Below are 21,990 nucleotides of genomic sequence, written 5' to 3'. Positions count from 1 at the left end.
TGTTTATTCTGCAGCAACGCACACTGTTAATGCATTGTGATATGGAAATTTTCTTTATATTGAACTTACTTTCCCTCTGAACTGTAACTGTTCATGCTCCCATCAGTAGATTCACGACTTGGTTGTCGGGTCATCCTATTTCTCATTTCAACTGCTAACCCAGTTTCAGTGCTCCTCTGGATCGTACTTCGTAGTTTTTTCCCTCCAGCCTCTGTGGAAACAAGAATCGGAAGATTCTACATTGCACTGTCTCTTACAAAGAATATTTATGTACAGGAGGTTAATTCTGCAAATTGGATGATATTCCACATATTAACCACTCGATATAAACTATTACAGCAAATATTGTTCAGCTGAGTTTATATTATGAAAGAAGTATCTAATGGGCATAAACATCAGCAAAGAAATGACCATACCAGCAGAAGCTGTACTTGTAATGCTGTGCCCAATTAATGAAAGTGAACAGCTGACACTCTGCATCAAATCGTTATAGTTCCAGGTCCAGTTACTGTGACAAGACTAAACAACGCCTGAACAAGTAAAGTGAATGTTATTTTCAGCTGGATTCTGAATGATAAAACACTTTCATCATTACAATTTACAGATTTTTATTAGTTTATATTGTTCTATAACAATTTTGGTTGGTTTCAACTTACCTATTGTGACTTATGCAAATAGTTAAACACACAGACAAAAACTGGAAAACAGACCTGTCCCTCAGTTTTTATATTCATAAGGGCTCAATTTTCCCTTCAGCCTTTGTTATTTTCTGGCAGAGATAAATCAGAATAAGCACAGCCTTGCACATGGATGTCTGCTGCTGGCACTTGCAAGTTGGCAATACTTCCACCATTCCCTGATGCCACTGCTTTGCTCCATTAATTACGCGGTTGCTACGTGGGTAGGTGGTAGAAAATATGTTCAAACTCTCCAAATGTTACTTGCAAAGTAACTTTTGTGCTTTGAGAGGATCAAATGGAATTTGTTCCATAGGAAATGTACAATGAAGACTTTCGTCATTTAAATAAATGACTCTCAATTTTCACAAGTAATGTGAAAATTCAGTAGGGTAATTAACAAATAATGAGTCTGTTTCTTAAGGGGAAGGCTGCTGCTTTACTTGGTAATCATTCATTAAGTTTCCAATTATCATCTGAGCCACTGGAAGCACTTTGCAATTTCACTTCCTCATGTGATGAATTCCTGGTGGTTTCCTTTCTCACCCTGTGGTGGTCACCCGGTGGAGTGTACTGCCTGCCCATTTTACAAACAGCTGAATTTCATTTCATTACCTTCATTCCATGTGATGCAGCTGAGCACTTATCAAGTAGGTGTAAACATTGACAACTTACTTACCTCTGAGAACCGTCGAGAGCAGAATAAGTTTGTATGTGAGGTGGGGCAGGTTTGAATTTTAAGAAATAGGGAATTCTAAAATTTATGTTTCAAAAGCATTACTGTTATGATGTGCTGCATTACATCTGGATCATTGTAGATGTCTGCTTTAAGCTGACAAAATTTACATGCTAATGATTTACATGGTGTAGCGGCTGCTACTGCAATGTGAAAGCAAGACACTAGTCGGTGAGCTGCAGAACAAAAACTGATTTATTTTCCCGCCTTGCGCGGGACTTTTAAGAGGCACGGTTCCCGCCCACTGAAAATGGAAATGATGTATGCGCTACATCATCAAACTTTTCCCGCGTGCGGGTTCTCCCCGTTGCTCGGGGAAGATGAAGGCCCAACGCCATCTTGGGCCTCGCCACTCCGACAACGCACGACCAGACCGCCGAGCCGGTTCGCTTGCTCGGACGGTGAGTCGCTACAATGGTAACAAAATATAGAAATGAATACAAATGAATACTTAAATATGAATAAATCATATAAAACTGGCTATTAATCTACATTAGAATATTGTAAGCATTATTCCTTTCATAGAAGTGTCCTTTCCTTACACCTTTCAAATGTCATACAACATAGATTCACCAGAATGATACTGGGTTTTAAAAGGTCAAAATAAGGTATTAAACAATACCTTCCATTTTCTACTGTTTAGAAATTTCAGCAGTAATTGAGTTGTGACATTCCAAAATGATTTAGTTAATTTATATGAATACGGAGGAACAATTTACTTCTGTGGAGAATCAATAGCAATCTGCATTTTTGTAATGCTTTTAAATGTTTTTTTCTGGATCTGGATATCACTGCCAACACCACCATTTACTGTTCTTCCCTAATTGTACTTGAGAAGGTGGTGCTGAGTTGCCTCTTGACTGTTGCAGTCCTTTTAGTGAAGATACTCTTGCATAATGTTAGGTAGGGGTGTACCAGCTTCTGACCTGCCCATCTAGCTACGGTATTTATGCGGCTGCTTCTGGCCATTGGTGATCCCCAGGATACTGATGGTGGAGTAGCCTTCTTTGGTCCTCTATGTAACTTACTTTCTCACCTATCTTTGAGTCACCAGCAAATGGAGGAACTGTTCCTTTCCTTCCTTCATTCAAATCATCTACAGTAAACAGGAAGCTGAGGCCCTGGGACCAAGCTCTGTGGCACACCACTCATTACCAACCGAAATGTACCCATTTGTGTCTTGTCTCTGGTTCCTATTAGCCAGCCAATTGTCAGTTCATGCCAATATGTTACCTCCTACACCATGAGCTTTTATTTCCCGCAATAAACTTTGATGTGGCACTTGATCAAATGCCTTCTGGAAATCTAAGTGCAGCAATGATGGCCACAAGTAAAAATGATAATTTGTTGTAAAAGCCCACTGGTTCATTTATGTCCTTTAGGGGAGGAAACTGCTATCCTTACCCAGTCTGGCCCACAGGTGATTCCAGACATACCCCAGGATGTGAATGCTAAAGAAACGGCTGAAGCATTTGTAACCACCTCCAGCCAAGATTGCTGAATAGATGAATAAACAACAAGATGCTGGAGGAACTCAGCTGGTCAGGCAGCATCCGTGGCGAAAAGCAGACAGTCAACGTTTCAGGTCCCCAAAATGTTGATCGTCTGCTTTTCTCCACAGATGCTGCCTGACCTGCTGAGTTCCTCCAGAATCTTGTTGTTTTTTTCATCTAGATTCCAGCATCTATAGGCCTTTGTTTCTGCCGAATAGATGATCCATCCTGACTTTCTCTGGAGATCCCCACCATCATAGAAAACAGTTTTCATCCAATTCAATTCATTCCACATGACATCAAGAAATGGATAATAGCTCCCAGGGCCTTTACAAACTCATGGATGTCACATAATACCTTTGAAATTCTGAAAATGTGCCTGAATTCAGAATAGGAAATAAATGCTCCCAAAGTAAAATCCCAATTAGAATTTAAATCACAATATAATATAACCCTCTGTCTTTTGTAATATACAAAGAAGGCCAAGCACAGTCATATGCTCTTTCAAACAGAGTAACAGTCAACATTTTTCACTTGCACAGATAACATCAATCCTCTGCTACCTTATCCAACCATACTCTGGGAGTACCTTCGCCCAGTGGACTCAGCAGTTAAAGAATGTGACTCACTACCGCCTTTTCAACAGAAATTAGGAGTTGGCAATAAATGCTACCTTATCACATCATTAAATGAATAAAAAAAGCCAACAACTTAAAAAATATTGTTGATTTATAAATCAATGTCATGTATAAATCATTGTTGATTTAGGAATCAAGGTCATTTATAAATCAAATTAAATGATTCATGGGAAGCATTGAATACTTCAATGTAACTCAGTACAAAGCTTTCCAAGGTCAATGCATTCTCTTTAACAAAAGAACAAAATAATATACAGAAAATGCTCTGACTGAAGATCAATTATGGCAAAAACAAGCTTCACTTAACAGCAGGTTAACTTGCATCCAATAGTACTTTTGATGAAGGAAAGGTTTTCTTGTTTCAGAGCACAGGATAGTGAAAAATAATAATTGTATCAGGCTGAACTGATAAATGTATGCAATGACCTTTAAAAATTCATGACACGGGCTTTACAGCTTTCGTGAGCATTGTTTCAAAGCAAAGCAGGAGCACTTCACTTTCACCAGTTCTACCAAAAATGCCTAATGCCTTGTGGGGCCACCTGTAAGCTCTCCTCAAAATATGGGTGACTGCTTTATTGTGTTTAAATTGTTGATAAGGTTACCAGCCCAGTTTCATTCTTTCATTAATTAAGTAATTGTCTGAATTTACCTAATATCCTTTACTATCTTATACATCTCTGGATTGCCGTTCAGATGAGTACTTTTAAGAAACAATTTTCTCCAGCCTTTTCTCATAACTTAAATCTCCTTCACTGAAGCTTTCTAGCTTTGTTCTACATTATTTCAAGTACCTGATGTTTCCTTTGTGTGTCTCTCTAGAGCTGAACAGATGACTTAAGATGTGATCTGACTAGTGATTGATTATTTCTTCTCAGTTAGTTCAATATTAAATTGGCTCTGTTGATTACTGCTCTGTATCAGCTGGACACACTGAACGTTGTGCTAACTAAGGTTCCCAGCTTTCTCTCAATTTCAACCTGAGTTACTCCAACACTGTTCACAGTTATCTTTCTCTTTGCTCACTATAATACACTAGTTGATTTAATTTATGTGATTATTCTGTCTTCTTATTTATTCTAACCACCTTGTAATTACTTTTCCTTCAGATTCCACTGTCTATCAGTTACAAACTGATTTTTCACAGGCTTTTGCTGCCATGTCTTAATGTAAATTAGAAGCCAACACTGGGGCCCAAATTGGCCCAAGAACCATCATTGTGGCAACTCATGCAGTACACTTCTTCACCTCAACTTATTTTTTTATTATTATCTTTCCATTTCTTATCTATATCCAAGATCTATCCAGAGTCTTCACAGCTTTGAACTTCACTGACAACCTATCTTTTGCCAGCAATTTCCCTTTGCAAATCTGGAGCAACAAATCAACAATGATCCTTCTAAGATCTTCAAAAGTTGATGCAATAAAATGTGGATTTGTAAAACTTTTGGGAAACACAGATGTATCCATGGTTTCTCATATGTTGAATTTCTTACATCAACTTAACTATAACTTAAATGCCTAAACTAAAGTGCAATGAAGTTTAATACCACTATCCACTGTAAAAGTAAAAAATTGACTTAATCCTAACTAGGATACAAACCTAGTGAAGAAATGAAATAATAGCAAGAGGAAACATTTTCAGTCACAAATACTGTCTGAATGGAACAAAGTGGAAGCAGGAAGAGAGAAGAGGAAATGGAGACAAAAATAGGCTTCAGAAAAGATGGCAAAGACTTGGCTGAATACAGATTAATGTAGCTTTTCTTCAATGAGTTCTCTGACTTCTGTTGCTGTGGTTACAGTGTAGGCAGTTCTAAGCTTTTATCCTGCCAGGAACCCTACCCAATCAGAGATCAAGTGACTTTAAAGAAAAGCATCAAAACTGAACATACTTTAAATAATTATATGGTTTAAAGAAGATAACCAAAGTGAAACAGCAATGTTAAAATACTAATATAATTCCGCAGTTTCATTTGGGAAGGCTTGTGCACATTTACAATTCATATAACATCAATTGGTAGGATATTGATACCACTACATGTACTAGTTAATGAATTTTTATAGCCCATGACCCAAAGTTGATTGGACATCCACAATATGATTAACTAAGAGCTTCCATCAGATATGAAGCAATTAAATATTCTGATTAGCATTATAATATCAAATTTAAACCATGTTATTTGAAAAAAAATCAAATGATTATGTGGCTTTTTATTGATATTCAAACTTAGTACATATTCATATTATGTTACACAGTTCCTAGCTTCACCCTTTAGATTTTCAAATCAACCTGCAATGCAAAGCACCAAGAAAACAGTGAGTACAGCAAACATCAAATACTCAAGTATTACTGCAAGCATGTAGTAAAAAAGGAGAATTAAAACATTCATGTTTTGTTCCAGTTTAATTCAGCAATAAGTTACATGTGATTTCCCATGAACACTTTGTTATTCCTTTTCTTTTGCATTATTTATTTTGTAATTTATAGTAATTTTATGTCTTTGCACTGTACTGCTGCCGCAAAACAACAAACTACACATCATATGTCAGTGATAATAAAATCTAATTCTGATTCAATAAATTAATACCTTCATTTTGTTCAGATTCCCACCCCTATCACGTGTGAGTTAACAATAAAGACCCTATAGGTTCCTTTTCAAGAGACGGTTTTGTTGCTAGGCTCCCTGCGACATCCCACTGTGAGACATGGATTGTAAAGACTTCAGTTTTCTCAATCCATGTACTTTGGTAAAATCACCTAGCTGAACAACCATGACCAGCTATCAACAAACAGAAATGAAAAATATATTTTTTAAAAAATAGACAAATTTGCCCTAGAGTCAAGAACATCAGTTTTCACAGTTCAGATATCAATGTTATGGTGATCTAATCATCATTGGCTAACTACGTGAATCTTTATACAATTATTAAAATAGCTCTATTGATGGGGTTATGCACTAGAGTTCTTGCACATTATAGGCAGTACAACACAGGCAGAAAAGTGGTTAGAGTGTGAGAACGCAGGAGCTCAAGATAAGTAGCAGGAGAAAATGACCAGAGGAAGAAATATTTTAATTGATTCAGTCGCTGCTCACAGCCATAGATGCATGATACTCATCATCATTAACAACGTACAGATATTGAGCTTTAACAGTGGTAGTAATCTTAACTAAGATAATCAGGAATACCAACCAAAAAAAGGATTGCATATCTAGCTTTTCAAAGTCTGAGTATTTTAGTAACTCCATATATTTTTCCACTGAAGTAAAAATAGGTTATATATAAACAATCCAAGTTTTATATTTTTCTATTGTTGAGGATGTTTGTAATAACCTCAGCCTTACACTGAAAATAGCTGTGCTTAGTATCAGGACATTTGAGCTAGTTTGTCCTTACTGCTTCTATATTGTGACAAATTTTGCAACAACTAGCTCAACAGTCTAATGTATACTGTGGTAATTGAGTAATCTGACTCACAGTTTAAAGATCTCTAAATGTAATCTTTGTAGTAAATTTTGTGCTAGTCTTATTCTGAACTACGAAATGAACAAGCAAGTTGGCTGACATGTTCTATTTCTGGCAAGGATGGTAATGCAAATGTCTTTCACCCCCTTTATTATTCAATTTAAAAATTACCATTACTTTACAGCAAGTACCATCTTGAGTCTTTGTGATTATTTAAAGAAAAACAATTTGCTGTTTAGCCATAAAATAGTTCTTTACTTATACAATACTTAACAATGTATGTGTTAATGACAGAGAAGAAGTAGGTGAGATATAGAATGAATGAAGCAAAGGTGTGTTTATTTATGAGAGAAAGAGAGTGACAGACTAACGGCAGGAGATTAAATGACAAAACATGGCTGGATTCTTTACTCATTGTAGTTTCATGAAAATGAAACTGAACCAATGTAATTACTGCTATGGTTAGTAAGGAAAAACAGTTTGGCATTGTAAAGAATGTGTGCTTTTTTTGATGATTTTTTGTTTAAGTTAATTCACACATAATTGATGAGCATCAGAGAGTCTAAGTGACTTTAAATGTACATAGTTTATATCAGTTTGCACCAATGTCAATCTATAATCAAACGATAGCATCACCTTTTTATTTTAATTTTACAGTGCCAATCAACAGGTACAGCAGATGAGAAATTTCTTTGCCAGTTTCCTTACCTCCGTTCCCTTCATCAAAAGAATTCATGCAAGGGAAATAAACAGCCAAGGCTTCAAATGATGCAGATAAGCTTATTCGGCTTGGTGACCTCTGCATTCGCAAGCCAGCATTTCCAGTATCTGGTCCTTGCCTAACCATCTTGGTCGACCCTCCTTTCGCGCGGTACAGGACACGAGGCGTTTTGACGGTTGTTCTGAACAGATCCTATTAAGAAATATTGGGGATGATTTCCCCTTGCTATGACTGGGCCAACAGACCTCTTCTATTTTTTTTAATCACAAAGACTGCACTTCACAGTTTAGTCAGTCATTTACTCTGCAGAGAATTAGGGTGGATTTTCTAAAGACACATCCTCTGTAACATCGGATAGCTGAAAGTTCACACTTTATCCACCTGTAAATTAAGCAACATGAGAACCCAAACACAGCCTTCCTCTTCTTGGCAAATGAAAGAGCCTTGTTGACTCCTCTGCTTCCTCTTCGTCTGGAGCTCTCTGCCTCTTCTTTTACTCTGCTCATTGATTCACAAAAGAGCTCTGAGAAGATGCTGACTGGAATGTAGCTGGCTTCTGTGTGCAGCCAATCAGAGTGGTAAGAGGAGGAGAGCATTTTGCACTCTCCAGCATAAGCAGTCAGTGCTTTGACAAGCACAGGATGTATTATTTTGTAAAATGAACAGTTACTAAATTGTATCTTTTCAAGTCATTCACTTTTGGAGCTTAGGCACTAATCAAAAACTCCTGGTGTAATCTTTGCAAAATTATTGACAAAGAAAATCATCCTTAGGCAGAATTCTGATGCAGAAAATCAACTGCTAGAACTGCTCATTGCAACATATTCAATGAGTTCAGAACTTCTGTAATTATTATATAATAATTTTCAATAATTTCTTAAATGTCCAATAATCAAATATACATTATTTCTATTCTCCTTGCTGGAATACTATTTCCTCTTTACGTCAGAAAAATATTACACTTTACACATTTTTTTTGTTTGAGGTTGTAATAAACTTCTGGGAAATGTTCTTTTGAACAGCATAATCTCTGGCAAAACTCAAGAACTAATCATAAGGTACAATACTACTGAGCCACTAACTGTTATTAAGCATGTGTTGCACATAATTTGATACTGTGTGGTAATGGAGTAGTGAAGTAAAAGACTGGGCTTGAAATTATATCATATTGCACAACATCTTCATGTACTCAGTGATACAGCTGATTTTGTTGACAGAATAACCATGATTAGATCATTTTTCTGTACGCTAAACTCAGTTACCACACAGTTTAAGTGCATGGAATTGATTTTATGTACATATCTTACTTGTAAATATCCTTGACTTACTGCAATTTTGTTTTTGACAATTTTCTGTGCTTTTAGTGAGGGAAGTTGTTGTAACTTTGTTTTCTCTGCACTTTAAAAAAGATTGCTATCCAATAAAATGCTGGCTGTGAATCCTACACCTCCAGTTCACCAACTGACTCTGTATGAGCAGAAATTACTCTGTGGAAATATTTTCTGAAAACTGATTGCTAACTGCAATAGGCAGTTTGTGAAATCACATTACAGTCCTGCATAAATATGACATACCTTAAAGCATGATTAATATCACTGTTGTGATGTTGTAATTCAAATATACGCTTTGTAAAGAGCATGAGTCTCAAACATAGGAGCTAGTTTTAACCAGAGTGTGAAGCCAACCTTGAATCTGTTAAGAGGTCTACCCCTACCTCAATGGTCTGTAAAATAAATCTTTTGTTTGGTATTGCTAAGAGCCTGTGAACTCCACAATTTCTGCCTCAGGTGACCATATCCAATGGCGTAATGTTCTAATCCCATCAGGGGCATGTGATTCCTATGCCCATTATGGCTGGTCATTAAGGCCATTAGAGAGATTAAAGCCAGTCTTTTAGTCACTGACATGTGTATGTCTATCTAGTCACATTGAACATGCATGAAATTTTCTCAAGGAAAAAGATGAATAGCATATCTCATCTAGTATCTTTTTGAGCACATTCCGAACTCCCTACCTACTTAGAGACAGGTACAACTTTGATATTAAGTACTTACACTACTTCCAATAACGTTGAAAATCAGCTGTCATTGAAAGCCACATGTATAGCTATTGTAATTATATCTAGCTTAAATATAATGGGACAGATCAAGTACAATAGTTTACAATCCATTTTCTTGCTTTATATGTTAAAGGCAATACCTTTCGGCCCTTTTCATGACATCTGCTAACTTGAGTGTTTGTGGCAAAAGGCTATTCTTGCTAGAATGCAAAAACTTCATCTCTGAGATACTAACGGGCCAGGTACCATAGTCAGTCCTGAATCTTTCACATCTACTAAAGGATACCTTTCCATTGCAAAGGATTGTAAAGGAAAAATTTTTGAATGTATGCATTTTACCCCATAAAGTTAATCTATATTTGACTTCTGTATTACTGAAAGCCATTGGATTAAAAAAAAGCACTTATTTTTGACTAGTTTTACTACAACCCACTGAAGAGCAACTGAGTGTATCAGTCTCTCCCACCTTTGTAGTTGTCTTTAGAGCTTTGTTAAAAAAGACCAATTTGCAGTCATTGGCATTCAGCAAACATTCATTGAACTCAGTACAAAGTGTTAGTGAGATCGCACCTGGAATATTGTGTGATTCTGGCCGCCATAACATAGGAAGGATGTGATTAAGCCAGAGAGGGTGCAGAAAAGATTCACAAGGATAAGCTGGGGGTGGAGGGCTTGAGTTATAAGAAGAGACTGGACAGGCTGAGGCTAAAGATAGTTGGACAGGTTTATGGATAGGAAATGTTTAGAGGGATATGGGCCAAATGCAGGCAAATGGGCTGAGCTCAGGAAGACACCTTGGTTGGGATGGATGAGTTGGGCTGAGAGGCTTATTGCCATGTTGTGTGAATCTATGAATCTAAATTATCTAAAATCTAAAAAATCTAAACTCTATGAATCTAAATTAAAGTTTGTGTCATTAAGAACAATGCACTTGATCTTTCACATTTGTATGGTTCACAGTTATGACTTTCATTCTCTTAGTCCTATATTTATTTTCAGCTATATCTTTTTTTTTACTTCCGCAATAGAGAATGTGCTCACTATTGCAATTAGCCATCCAGTGCTATACATACACTGTAGATTTTGCTGGAACATGACACAGGTTTTATGCAGCCCAACAAAACTCGCTGAACTTGCGTCGATTCAGCATTTCACGTTGAGTGAAAGACCACCTGGACAGTAATGTGTTGAGAGTGAATAAAAGCAGCTAACTAAATCAAGCAAATAAATTGCTCAGAAAGGTCTTAGCTTTAATAGCGAATTAGATCATCACCTATTTCTTTGTAATAAAACAGAACACTGAATGTGGGAGCAATGAGAATTTTGGCAAATTAAAATGGAATGTGAATACATCAAAACACACACCTCTAGAAGGGTGTGTACTATGCATCATTGAGTATACAAAACTGCATGAAAAAGCAAAAATAAATGAAATGTTGCCATCAACCTTTATTAAGCAGTGTAAGTTATTAATATATCATGCTACATTCTCACATCTCTCTAATATTACCATCTGTACCATACTCTTACCAACACATACATAACAACCAGACAACTTATATTAGGCAACCAACTTCTCATACATGGCTTATCATGTTGTTCACTATATTTGTGGTGATTGTACTGAGAAAGATGACTTGCTTTCATGTTACTCCTTCCCTGCTAATGTCACACTAAAATCTTCAATATTGCCACATACAATGAAAGGTTCTTGGTCATAAGAAAGTAGTAAAATTATTGCAGATGTGGGATTTCTGAAATAAAAAATGTTGGAAATAGCAGATTTGGCTGCATCTTTTTAAAACTCAGTAAAGGGATGTGGGCTTTGCAGACTGAGTCAATATTTAATTGCCCATTCCGAGTCACCCTTCAGGAGGTAGTGTTGAAATTCCTTCTTGAACCGCTGCAGTCCTTGAGGTGTGGGTATGCTGAGAGATGAGCAGTGTTAACATTTAACTTGAAAATCTATCATCAGTTCTGAGGAAAGATCATTGACCGGAAACATTGAATTTTAGGGCTAGTCCCCTATAACTAATGCCGAAAAATGTCATAGCCCTCCAGTTGAGGCCTAATTCTGATATGAATGGCTTGCATCATTCAGTATTACATGTGTAAGTGACAACCAAATGTGTGTTGGGCACTATTTGATGTTACTGCTGGTTCTGATGAAGGGTCATTGAACTGAAATGTTAACTCTGTTTTTTTCTCCACAGATGCAGCCTGACCTGCTGAGTTTTTCCTTCGTTTTCTATTCTTTTTATTTCAGGTTTCCAGAATCTGCAATCTTTTGCTTCTGTTAAAAAAACTGACGTCTGGTGAGGATCATTATGAATTAAAATGCCAAACCCCAAAACCAAATATGGGCTTTACTTTCTAATTAATCTGTGCTTGTTCATTGTTCTGCAGACAGAACATTAAATTCACTTTGTTTCTTGGTTTTTCTAAGATTGCTGCCTTCAGCCGGCACCACCTATGATGTTTTGTGGCTTCAGAGACTCTATATTGCGATTAGGTAGCACTACTTAAAGGACAACTGGCCTTTGATACCTTGAGGAATGACTGAACAAGCAAGCATCACAGATGTTTGAAGTCTGGTGGAGGAGCTGGAAAGATGCAGAGATATACAGAGTGGGACAGTTAGCTCTTCCAGAAAGATGCTCAAGAGAGCAAGAACTAACAGTGGTTGACAAAATCTGATTGCCTCAAGAACTTGGTTGCCGCGCAGAAAGATTTCATTTGAGTTTTCAATATCATCTTCAAATGGCTTATCCTACCAATTTTGCCACTAATCTCATCCACTGCTCAATCCCTTTACTAACAATCTCTATCAATCATTGTACAACTTTTTGATTCATATGCTCTACCGCACCTCATACAATTAGTGAAGCTGCGTGTGACAAAGCCACAACTAGGGGCAGCAGAGTGGTACAGTTGATAGATCTGCTGCCTCACAGCTCCAGCAACCTGTGTTCAATCCTGACCATTTGTTTGTGTGGAATTGCCATGTTCTCCCTGTGACTGCATGAGTTTCCTCTAGGGGCTCTGGTTTCCTCCCACATACCCAAAGATGTGCTGGTTGGTAGGTTACTTGGCCATTGTAAATAGTCCCTAGTGTGTAGATGAGTGGTAAGATACAATGGGGGTTGAGGGGTGTAGTTGGTGGGAATGTGGGAGAACAAAATAGGTTAGGGTAGGATTAGTGTAAAATGGGTGGTTGCTGGTCAGTGCAGACTCTGTGGGCCAAACGGCCTCTTTCCATGCTGTATCTCTCTATGACTCCATAACTCCCAGACAGTAATCAATCAGATGTTTTGAAGGACACGTAGTGAAAAATTATTCCCTTTTTATGGGAGATAATAGTGCATAATGGGAGGCAGTATGAACAAGATGAAAGACAAGCACTTTTAAAACTCCTTGTGTTACGTCTAATGGAAAAAGCAGTGTTGGTCATCATGAGTAGAGGCATCACAGGTAGACAGGATGGTGAAGAAGGTGCTTGGCACGCTTGCCTTAATTGGTCAGAATACTGAGTAGAGGAATCGGGATGTTATGTTACAGCTGTACAATATGTTGGTATTTCGAGTACCACGTCACCCAGCTATAAGAAGCATGTAATTAAATTGGAGAGGGTGCAGAGGAGATTTGTGAGGTGAGGATGGGTTCTAATGAGAGGTTGGATAGACTAGGACTTTTTTTCCCTGGAGCATAGGAGGCAGAGCCTGAGGGATGATCTTACAGAGTTTTATAAAATCAAGAGGGCCGCAGACAAGGTAAATAGCCAAAGTCTTTCCCCTAGGCTAAGGGAGTCCAAAACTAGAGGGCAAAGATTTAAAAGGGACCTGATGGGCAAGTTTTTCCACATAGAGAGTGGTGAGTATATGAAACAAGCTGCCAGAGGAAGTAGTAGAGGTGGGTGCAATTACAACATTTACAAAGCATTTGGACAGGTACATAGATAGGAAAGGTTTAGAGGGATATAGGCCAAATGCCAGCAAATGGGACTAGCTCAGTTAGGCAACTTGATCGGCATGGACGAGTTGTGCCAAAGGGTCTGTTTCCGTGCTGCATAACTCTATGACTGAGGCTGTCACCACGGGCAGGATTAAAGCAATTATTGTTGAGGGTATCTGCATATCCTTATTCTCAGTCAGGAGAAGAAGAGGAAGAAACCAACAAAAATTAAGAGACATTAACACTCAATGTTATATCTGCAATGAGAAACTCATGGATTTTAGAGTTGAGGATAGTGGAGAGATCTGCATGCGGTGAAACACTGGGCACAAGTACATAGGAGCCATGGTACCAGATTGCTGGTATCTAAGGTTGCACATTAGCTCTACTACACAGGAATCAGATCATGATGGACCAGGCCACAGAAAAATTTCAATAAGTGTACAGTGGAATGGTAGCATAATTGTGGTTATTGAATTAAAGGTCAAACATGCAGACAGACACATGAGCTTATACTGGCGAACTAAATTGTTAATTAAATAAATCTGGAATAAATCAGTAAAGGTAATTCATGGCATTACATAAAACCCGTCTGGTTTACTATGTGGTCATGAACCATCATTAAAGTCAACAGTCCAGAAACATAGCTCTGTGATTGAATTTCATAAGCCTTTTGAAATGGCCGAGTAAGTATAACAAAAACAAAAAGAATGAAAAGAAACACACCCCAGCAATGACCTAGATGCCAGACATGACAAAGACCTTTAAAGCCTAGATGGCTCAGCAAGTGCTCCTAACATCTGGGGCCCCTTGCCAAAACTGGCAGAGCTGAGGTCAGTCAATTTTGTCATGGTCAAGTTCACAAAATTACATGTTTCATGTAATGCTCCAGACTCTCCATTATCAATTCTGTCCCACAGGGAGGATAGGCCCACCAGAAGCTGAGACCCAGTACATACTTAAAAGCGAGTAACTCGGGAGTCCTCAGCACTGAATTCAGACCTAATTGGTTCCATGGCAATGGGTCAAACATGGGAAAGGAAATTTTCTGTTGATTACCATCTATCCTCCTTGCTTGGCTGGTGAACTGATCACGCAGCTTGGAAAAGTACTTTGAGTAGCATGGGTACAGAGGTTGTGGGGCTTCCAGAACCTATTGCCAAGAGTGATTACTGATCTGCTGTGGAACGGTCTCAGAACATACTTTCATAGCTATTAGCAATTCAGCAGCGTAAGATTTCTTCATAATCTATAATCCAGGTAAGTGACTAAATCTAGTTCAATGAAAAGTGTAGAGAGCATGATAGGAGGAGCATTAGGTGTACCTAAAAATGGTGAGGCTGCAACGTATATAAAGCAAGACATCTCGAGGTGCTTCACAGAGGAGTTATTCAACATTTTATAATGAGCAATATAAGGAGATGTTAGGCAGTTTGGCCAGAGGGGTAGATGTTAAGAGCACCTTAAAGAAGGAAAAAGAGATTTATGGAAGGAGTATGAGAGCTTCCTTGGCGATAAAGAGATGGTTTCCAAAGATGGAGGAATTAAGCTTGGAGAAGATCGAGTGGCTAGAATTGGTAGTACATATTTCTCCAAGGGAGATAGGGCAAGAGGAAATTACATAGATTGGGAAACGTGGAGAGATTTGAAAATGGATGAGAATTTTTAAAATTAGATGTCACTTGAATGGACAGCAAAAATAGAGGTGAATGGGTGAATGAGACAATGTGACTTAGGAGATGGGTAGTAAAGTAACAGATGGCCTCAAGTTGAATGAGGGAGGCAAGGCCAGGAGTGCCTAGGAATAGGCGAGTTAAAGGATGAGGATCTCAGCAGCAAACAGTGGGGCTGAGTCAGGCCACATCAGGGAAGGGTACATACAGTAGATGGTCTTAATAACAGTGTAGACAGTTAGAAAGAAGATCACCTCACATTAAATATGACATCAAATTGCAAATGACTGGTTTATTTACAGAGGGTTGCCAGGATGACAGATGGAGTTGGTGTTTAGAGAATAAGTTTGTGATGGGGGTTAATGGCTTTGATATTTCTGATTCTTATTTGATATAATTTTCTGTTCTTTGTGTACAAAATGTCCTTATTATGATTTACTCCAGTTGCTTAACAATCAATGCATCCCTGCCTTTTGCTCACATGGTATAGCTGTAGACTTCTATAAATACTTTATTGGGTAGCAAGTTTAACAACAACTTCTGACAAAATCGATTCCCAACAAGTAATTGAAATCGCACAGCTAGCAGGGGCTTTCCTTTTGCTGAACACCATGGGTCCTCTGCATGCTTAATGCAATGTTCTAACTGGAACAACATGATCCATTTTGGCAGGGCTGGGGTCAGATCAGCTTTGATCAAAGACTGATGCCACAAATTCACCATGCTGCACATTTTTACCATTCATACATAAGTCAGAGGACACACATGCAACCACAATTATCACATGATATGCTAAAAAAACTGCACTTGCAATTTGTGCAGAGAATTTGAGGCATATTGGTTCCTTTGGCACCAGAAAATAGTGCTACAGAGCCTAATTTCATGGATGAGTTTTGCAATTTGAGAGTTTGATGTCCAACTTTGTCCATCCAGAATTCATAATGGTGACAAAACATTTTTACTGTTAATACAGCTGCGAATTCAAAACTCACTAAACTATTTTAATTATCAGCAGACAAAAAAAAGGTGAATCAAATAGGTAAGGTGGTGAGTTGCTTCCTTTACAATTACCATTGTCTTGATTTGATGAGATCACCTCGTTCACAGCACTGGTTCTGGGTGTTGGAAAGTTAATATTTCTCAGCTTTCATGGAACATACACTGTGTCAGTGTTAACACTTGGTGCAATTTATGATTTCTCATGGTGTAACAGCTTTTGGTCAATTAAGGAAAAAGATATTTGAAGATCAAAATCTAAGAACTGGCACAAATCTCTTTGTCTACTAGAAAGCAGTGATCCCTGCCCTGCTATATGCTTCTGAGAGCTGGACTACCTACAGCAGGCACCTACAGACACTGGAAAAATACCATCAATGTGTCTTTGTAAAATCTTCCAATTTCACTGGAAAGATATGCGAACCAACATCATTGTCCTTCCAGGCTAACATTCCCAGCACTGAGGCTCTTGTTGCTCTCAGTCAGCAAAGACGAGTAGGTCATATAATTTGCATATCCGACACCAGACTCACAAAATAAACACTCTCTTACAGACTCTGTCATGGGAGGAGATTGCCAGGTAAACAGAGGAAGAGATTTGGGGATGTGCTCCTTCAGGTAGTGCAACATCTGCATTTACTCCTTGGAACCTCAGGGACATGACCACTCAGAACGAACATATGGGATGTTATTAAGAACCTTATTGCCATGCATTGAATGTATGCAGAAGTCCTGAGTAAGCGGCAGAGGAGTGCGCCACTTCACAAGCTCCCCACCCACCTGTTCTGCCCCACATATACCTTCAGTTCCTATGGTGGCCTCATTAGCCAACTCAGAACCAACAATACAGGAGTCAAAGCAGGTAATCCTCAAACCCGAGAGACTGCCTAAGAATGAGATGAATATATAAATCTCTATTTCCAGAGACAAGTAATATATTGGACAATATTATAATCGAAATCTAATTATGCCTGCTGTTGATTAATAGAGGAGTTCAAGAGACAATTGCAGTTTTGAGAAAGAAGTTGGAACAGTGTATAACCTTCATCTCACTGTCAAAACTTATAGAAACATAGAAAACCTACAGCACAATACAGGCCCTTCAGCCCACAAAGTTGTGCCAAACATGTCCCTACCTTAGAAATTACTAAGCTTACCCATAGCCCTCTATTTTTCTAAGCTCCATGTACCTATCCAAAAGTCTCTTAAAAGACCCTATCGTTTCCGCCTCTGCCACCGTTGCCGGCAGCCCATTCCACGCACTCACCACTCTCTGAGTAAAAAACTTACCCCTGACATCTCCTCTATACCTACTCCCCAGCACCTTAAACCTATGTCCTCTTGTGGCAACCATTTCAGCCCTGGGTAAAAGCCTCTGACTATCCACAATGCCTCTTATCATCTTATACACCTCTATCAGGTCACCTCTCATCCTCTGTTGCTCCAAGGAGAAAAGGCCAAGTTCACTCAACCCGTTTTCATAAGGTATGCTCCCCAATCCAGGCAACATCCTTGTAAATCTCTTCTGCACCCTTTCTATGGCTTCCACATCCTTCCTGTAGTGAGGCGACCAGAACTGAGCACAGTACTCCAAGTGGGATCTGACCAGGGTCCAATATAGCTGTAACAATACCTCTCGGCTCCTAAGTTCAATTCCATGATTGATGAAGGACAATACACCGTATGCCTTCCTAACCACAGAGTCAACCTGTGCAGCTGCTTTGAGTGTCCTATGGACTCGGACCCCAAGATCCCTCTGATCCTCCACACTGCCAAGAGTCTTACCATTAATACTATATTCTGCCATCACATTTGACCTATCAAAATGAACCACTTCACACCTATCTGGGTTGAACTCCATCTGCCACTTCTCAGCCCAGTTTTGCATCCTATCTATGTCCCGCTGTAACCTCTGACAGCCCTCCACTGCTGAATGCCTTCCCCTGCTATAACCTAGGCAGATATTTGGCAGAGAAAGCAATTTGCAAATGTAAAATTCTGTCCATGTTATACTATTGCAGTTGGAGAATCCAGAAAAAATACAACCTGATATTTCAATATGTTAAGAACTCTTTTTTTTTCATTTGGATTGCATTTTAAATTAGAAATTACCATGCCTGGTCCATGCTATCATGCTCTGTAGTCTGATGATATTAAATGGTCTTAACCTGCTTTGCAAGAGAATTAGTGAAGGATTTAAAATATCATAAAATGTGCAGAGAAATTTTGCATGCAACCTATATTACAGAATATTTTACCATTCATGAGATGACAACTTCTCACGCTGCAGCTTTTATGTGGAGTCCTTGGCAAAGCAGAAACAGCTTGTTCCTAAAGCCCAGCTGAAAGACTGCTAATTTCCAAGGCAGTTTTTTCTGCTGATTTAGTAGGTCTTGGAGAAAACAAGATACTGAATTTCATGTCATGCCCCAAAAATCAACATTATCTGTTCAAAAGTAAAATGGACATAGTTCCAAAGTAATGCACCATTTTCATGCCTATCAAAAACTTTGCTTGAAGGGGTAGGGCTGACAAATCTATCAGCAAATGAGAGAAATATCTCATGTAATATATTTCCTAAAATGTACACCAAGCAAAGATGATGTCTAAGTGCCTGGCATCTATCATTGCTACGAACCCAAGACAGAGCCTGTTTCACACAGAGAGATGAACTTATTATTGGGAATTAACATGAAGAACCTCTAGAATGCAAGGAGGCTTTGGTGGGTTGTCCTTGTTCAAAGATTCTGGAGCAGCATGTCTAACATAGCTTTTCAGCTTTACCTGCCCTGTTGCTAGCCTCCACAGGCCTGCAAATTTGATGGGTGGGAACACTCACAAGGCCAACTATCAGCTATCCAGATGCATCATGGCTTGGTATGGCAACTGCTCTTCCCAAGACCACAAGAAAATGCAAAGAATTGTGGAACAGCACATCACAGAAATCAGCCTCCCCTCCATGGACTCTGTCTACACTTCTCGCTGCCTGAGTAAAGCAACCAACGTAATCAAAGACCCCACCCACCCCAGACATTCTCTCTTCTGCCCTCTCCCATCAGGCAGAAGATACAAAAGCCTGAAAGCATGTACTACCAGGCTCAAGGTCAGCTTCTATCACGCTGTTGTAAAACTATTGAACAATTCCCTAGTATGATAAGGACTCTTGACCTCACAATCTACCTCGTTTTGGCCATGCACCTTATTTTCTGCCTGCACTGCACTTTCTCTGTAATTGCACTTTCTCTGCACTTTCCCTTGTACCACCTCAATGCACTGTTGTAATGAAATGATCTGTATGGATGGCATGCAAAACGAAGTTTTTCACTGTACCTTGGTATATGTGACAATAATAAACCAATTTACCAATGTTTTGTGCCTTTCAAAATGAGAACACTATCACATCCAAGTCAGAAATCATCCTGAATTTGATACCTCACTATTCCTTTATCATCGATGGTCAAATTAATGGAAATCCCTGCCTAAAAGCCTTGTCAAAGCATCTTCTTGGATTGCAATGATTCAGGAAAAAGGCCTTCTTCATATTTCAACTAAGAAAGTCAGAAGGATGAATATTATTTAAAAAAACTGTTGATTTTGGAAATTCCCTATTTAAACATGTTACATCAATATTGCATTGAATAATGAGGTTATGAGTTGGGAAATTATCTTTGCTACATTCTCACAGAACCCTAAACATTTAGAACACAGAAGGAATGTTGTACTGATTCTTTGAAAGAGCATTTGGGCTTATTTCCTTATCCCCACCTTTTGCTCGAGTCTTTACAAATTCATCAACATCAATTACTTGACCAATTAGTTCTGTAATTAGCTTCCATCACTTCACGCCATATCAGCATCCTATGGTTACTGACCTGCTTAGCACAGGGAATTGCCAATTTAATTCTACCCTGTAATACTTCAGGTTGGAAAATTGTCTGATGCCATGAAAAGCAAAAGACATTTCATTTAATGAAATGATTCAAAAGTGGGATCATTTTGAGCCTTCAGAAGCTGTGGACAGTTACAAACTTATTACAGAATCAGAAGTCAGGTGGGTGCATTGTCTCCATGAGAAAAATGTTTAATCATTAAAACTTCAGTGCTTTCTTAAACTGGTTGCTACATGACAAGACTGTTTGTAGCTTAACTGATGAATAGATTCAATTAAAATTATTAAATACAGGCTGTCCCCGGGCTACAAACGCCCAACATGCGGGCACCCCTGCATACAAATGAGATCCCACAATATTATTAAATTCAAAAGTCTGACGTATGTACATACGTTTGTTCCCATGACTGGCAGAACTAGTTTCCTCTCTCCTCTTGTAGTAATTATTCTTTTTCATCAGTCTTATGTGTCCTTGATGCCACTAATTACAAAACTGTGGGGGTATGGTTCCCATGTTGAGTGATTTTTGTGTATTTTATGACTTATGGCCAAAATCAGCATGGACGTCTGTAAAAATGGAACCCGTTCATTACCCAGGGATAGCCTGTACATAAAATCTAGCTTTTGATTTTGTGTGCAAAATTATCACACCTATGAACATAGCTTTGAGAAATGTTCAAAAATTTCATTCCATGAAAAGTATATTACAGCGGTTTTCATCAAACTTGACCTGTAAGATGTATATGTTCAGGTGAAGAAAGTCAGCAATATTTGCCAACTAATAGCCACAGGTCCATATACGTTCACAAAATTACTTGCAGTATGAAATCTTTTCCAAATATCTTTCAAGCTACGATGGATTAGATATACGTGATAGTCTATTCATTCAAGATTGTGTACTAATAGCCACACGCACAAAAGGTGAAAATCTTTGCATATTAGAAAAAAAGTGTTCAGGTGGCTATATGAACATAATGTAAAGCTCAAACAAAATGAATGGGCATTCTTACGGAAATAAGTAGTTTATCTTGGGCTAAAGGTAGATGCAATTGGATTGCAAGCAGTCAAGGAAACGTGAAAGAAATCGTGAAGGCCAAGAAATCTGAAAACATTTAAAATTGCAGAGCCAAACTAGCGAAGGCACCTTTAAAGAATTGGAAATGGCCAATGAGGCATTTCCAAAGATAACACATTGATTATCACATATTAAAATGGATCAACGCGATGCATTGGGTCTTGTAATACAATAGGCCATGCAAAGAAAGATTTGAGATCCACTTTCTCATGTCATTGTTTACCTGAAGAGCTAGCCTTGATAATTGTCCTCAATTTGGTCATTTCTACTTGAGGACTGTAGGAAACAAAATGATGTTAAGCACTTGCTTATTTCAACATCTCATGTCAGACTGTGTAGTGGGGAGATCAAGGGGAATTGCCAAAGAAGCATTGAAGAAACAGATGTTACAAGTTTTCTCATTTAACAAAGGGATAGCAATTAACAAACATTTTGATAAACTACAGAACAATGCCAAATTTCAGAACAGTGAATACTCCTACTGAGTTATTACTATGTAGGATTTAGAACACAATTGAACTTAGTTTAGTTAAATTTAGGAGATTGGAAGAGAAGTAGTTAAGACAGAAAATGAACTATGATTCAAGCTGTGAAGAGAGATGTTTTAAACAACA

The 21,990-nt window shown here is 38.3% G+C and overlaps 1 protein-coding gene across 15 annotated transcripts in view; it reads right to left on the bottom strand.

The window, feature by feature from the left end:
* Nucleotides 1–21,990, bottom strand: part of rims2a (regulating synaptic membrane exocytosis 2a) — an 830,253-nt gene that overhangs the window by 22,082 nt on the left and 786,181 nt on the right. For 14 of the 15 annotated variants that reach the window (XM_052023914.1, XM_052023913.1, XM_052023904.1 and 11 more), the window contains one exon: nucleotides 70–211. In XM_052023914.1, the coding sequence (XP_051879874.1) occupies nucleotides 70–211 (142 nt within the window). Of the gene's footprint in view, nucleotides 1–69; nucleotides 212–7,720; nucleotides 8,117–21,990 lie in introns of those variants that run through there. The other variant, XM_052023912.1, reaches the window with a different exon arrangement.

The sequence above is a fragment of the Pristis pectinata genome, chromosome 9 (genome assembly GCF_009764475.1).
Source record: "Pristis pectinata isolate sPriPec2 chromosome 9, sPriPec2.1.pri, whole genome shotgun sequence".
Taxonomy (NCBI): Eukaryota; Metazoa; Chordata; class Chondrichthyes; order Rhinopristiformes; family Pristidae; genus Pristis; species Pristis pectinata.
The sequence above is the reverse complement of the archived record's forward strand: the minus strand, read 5'-3'. Positions and strand labels throughout refer to the sequence as shown.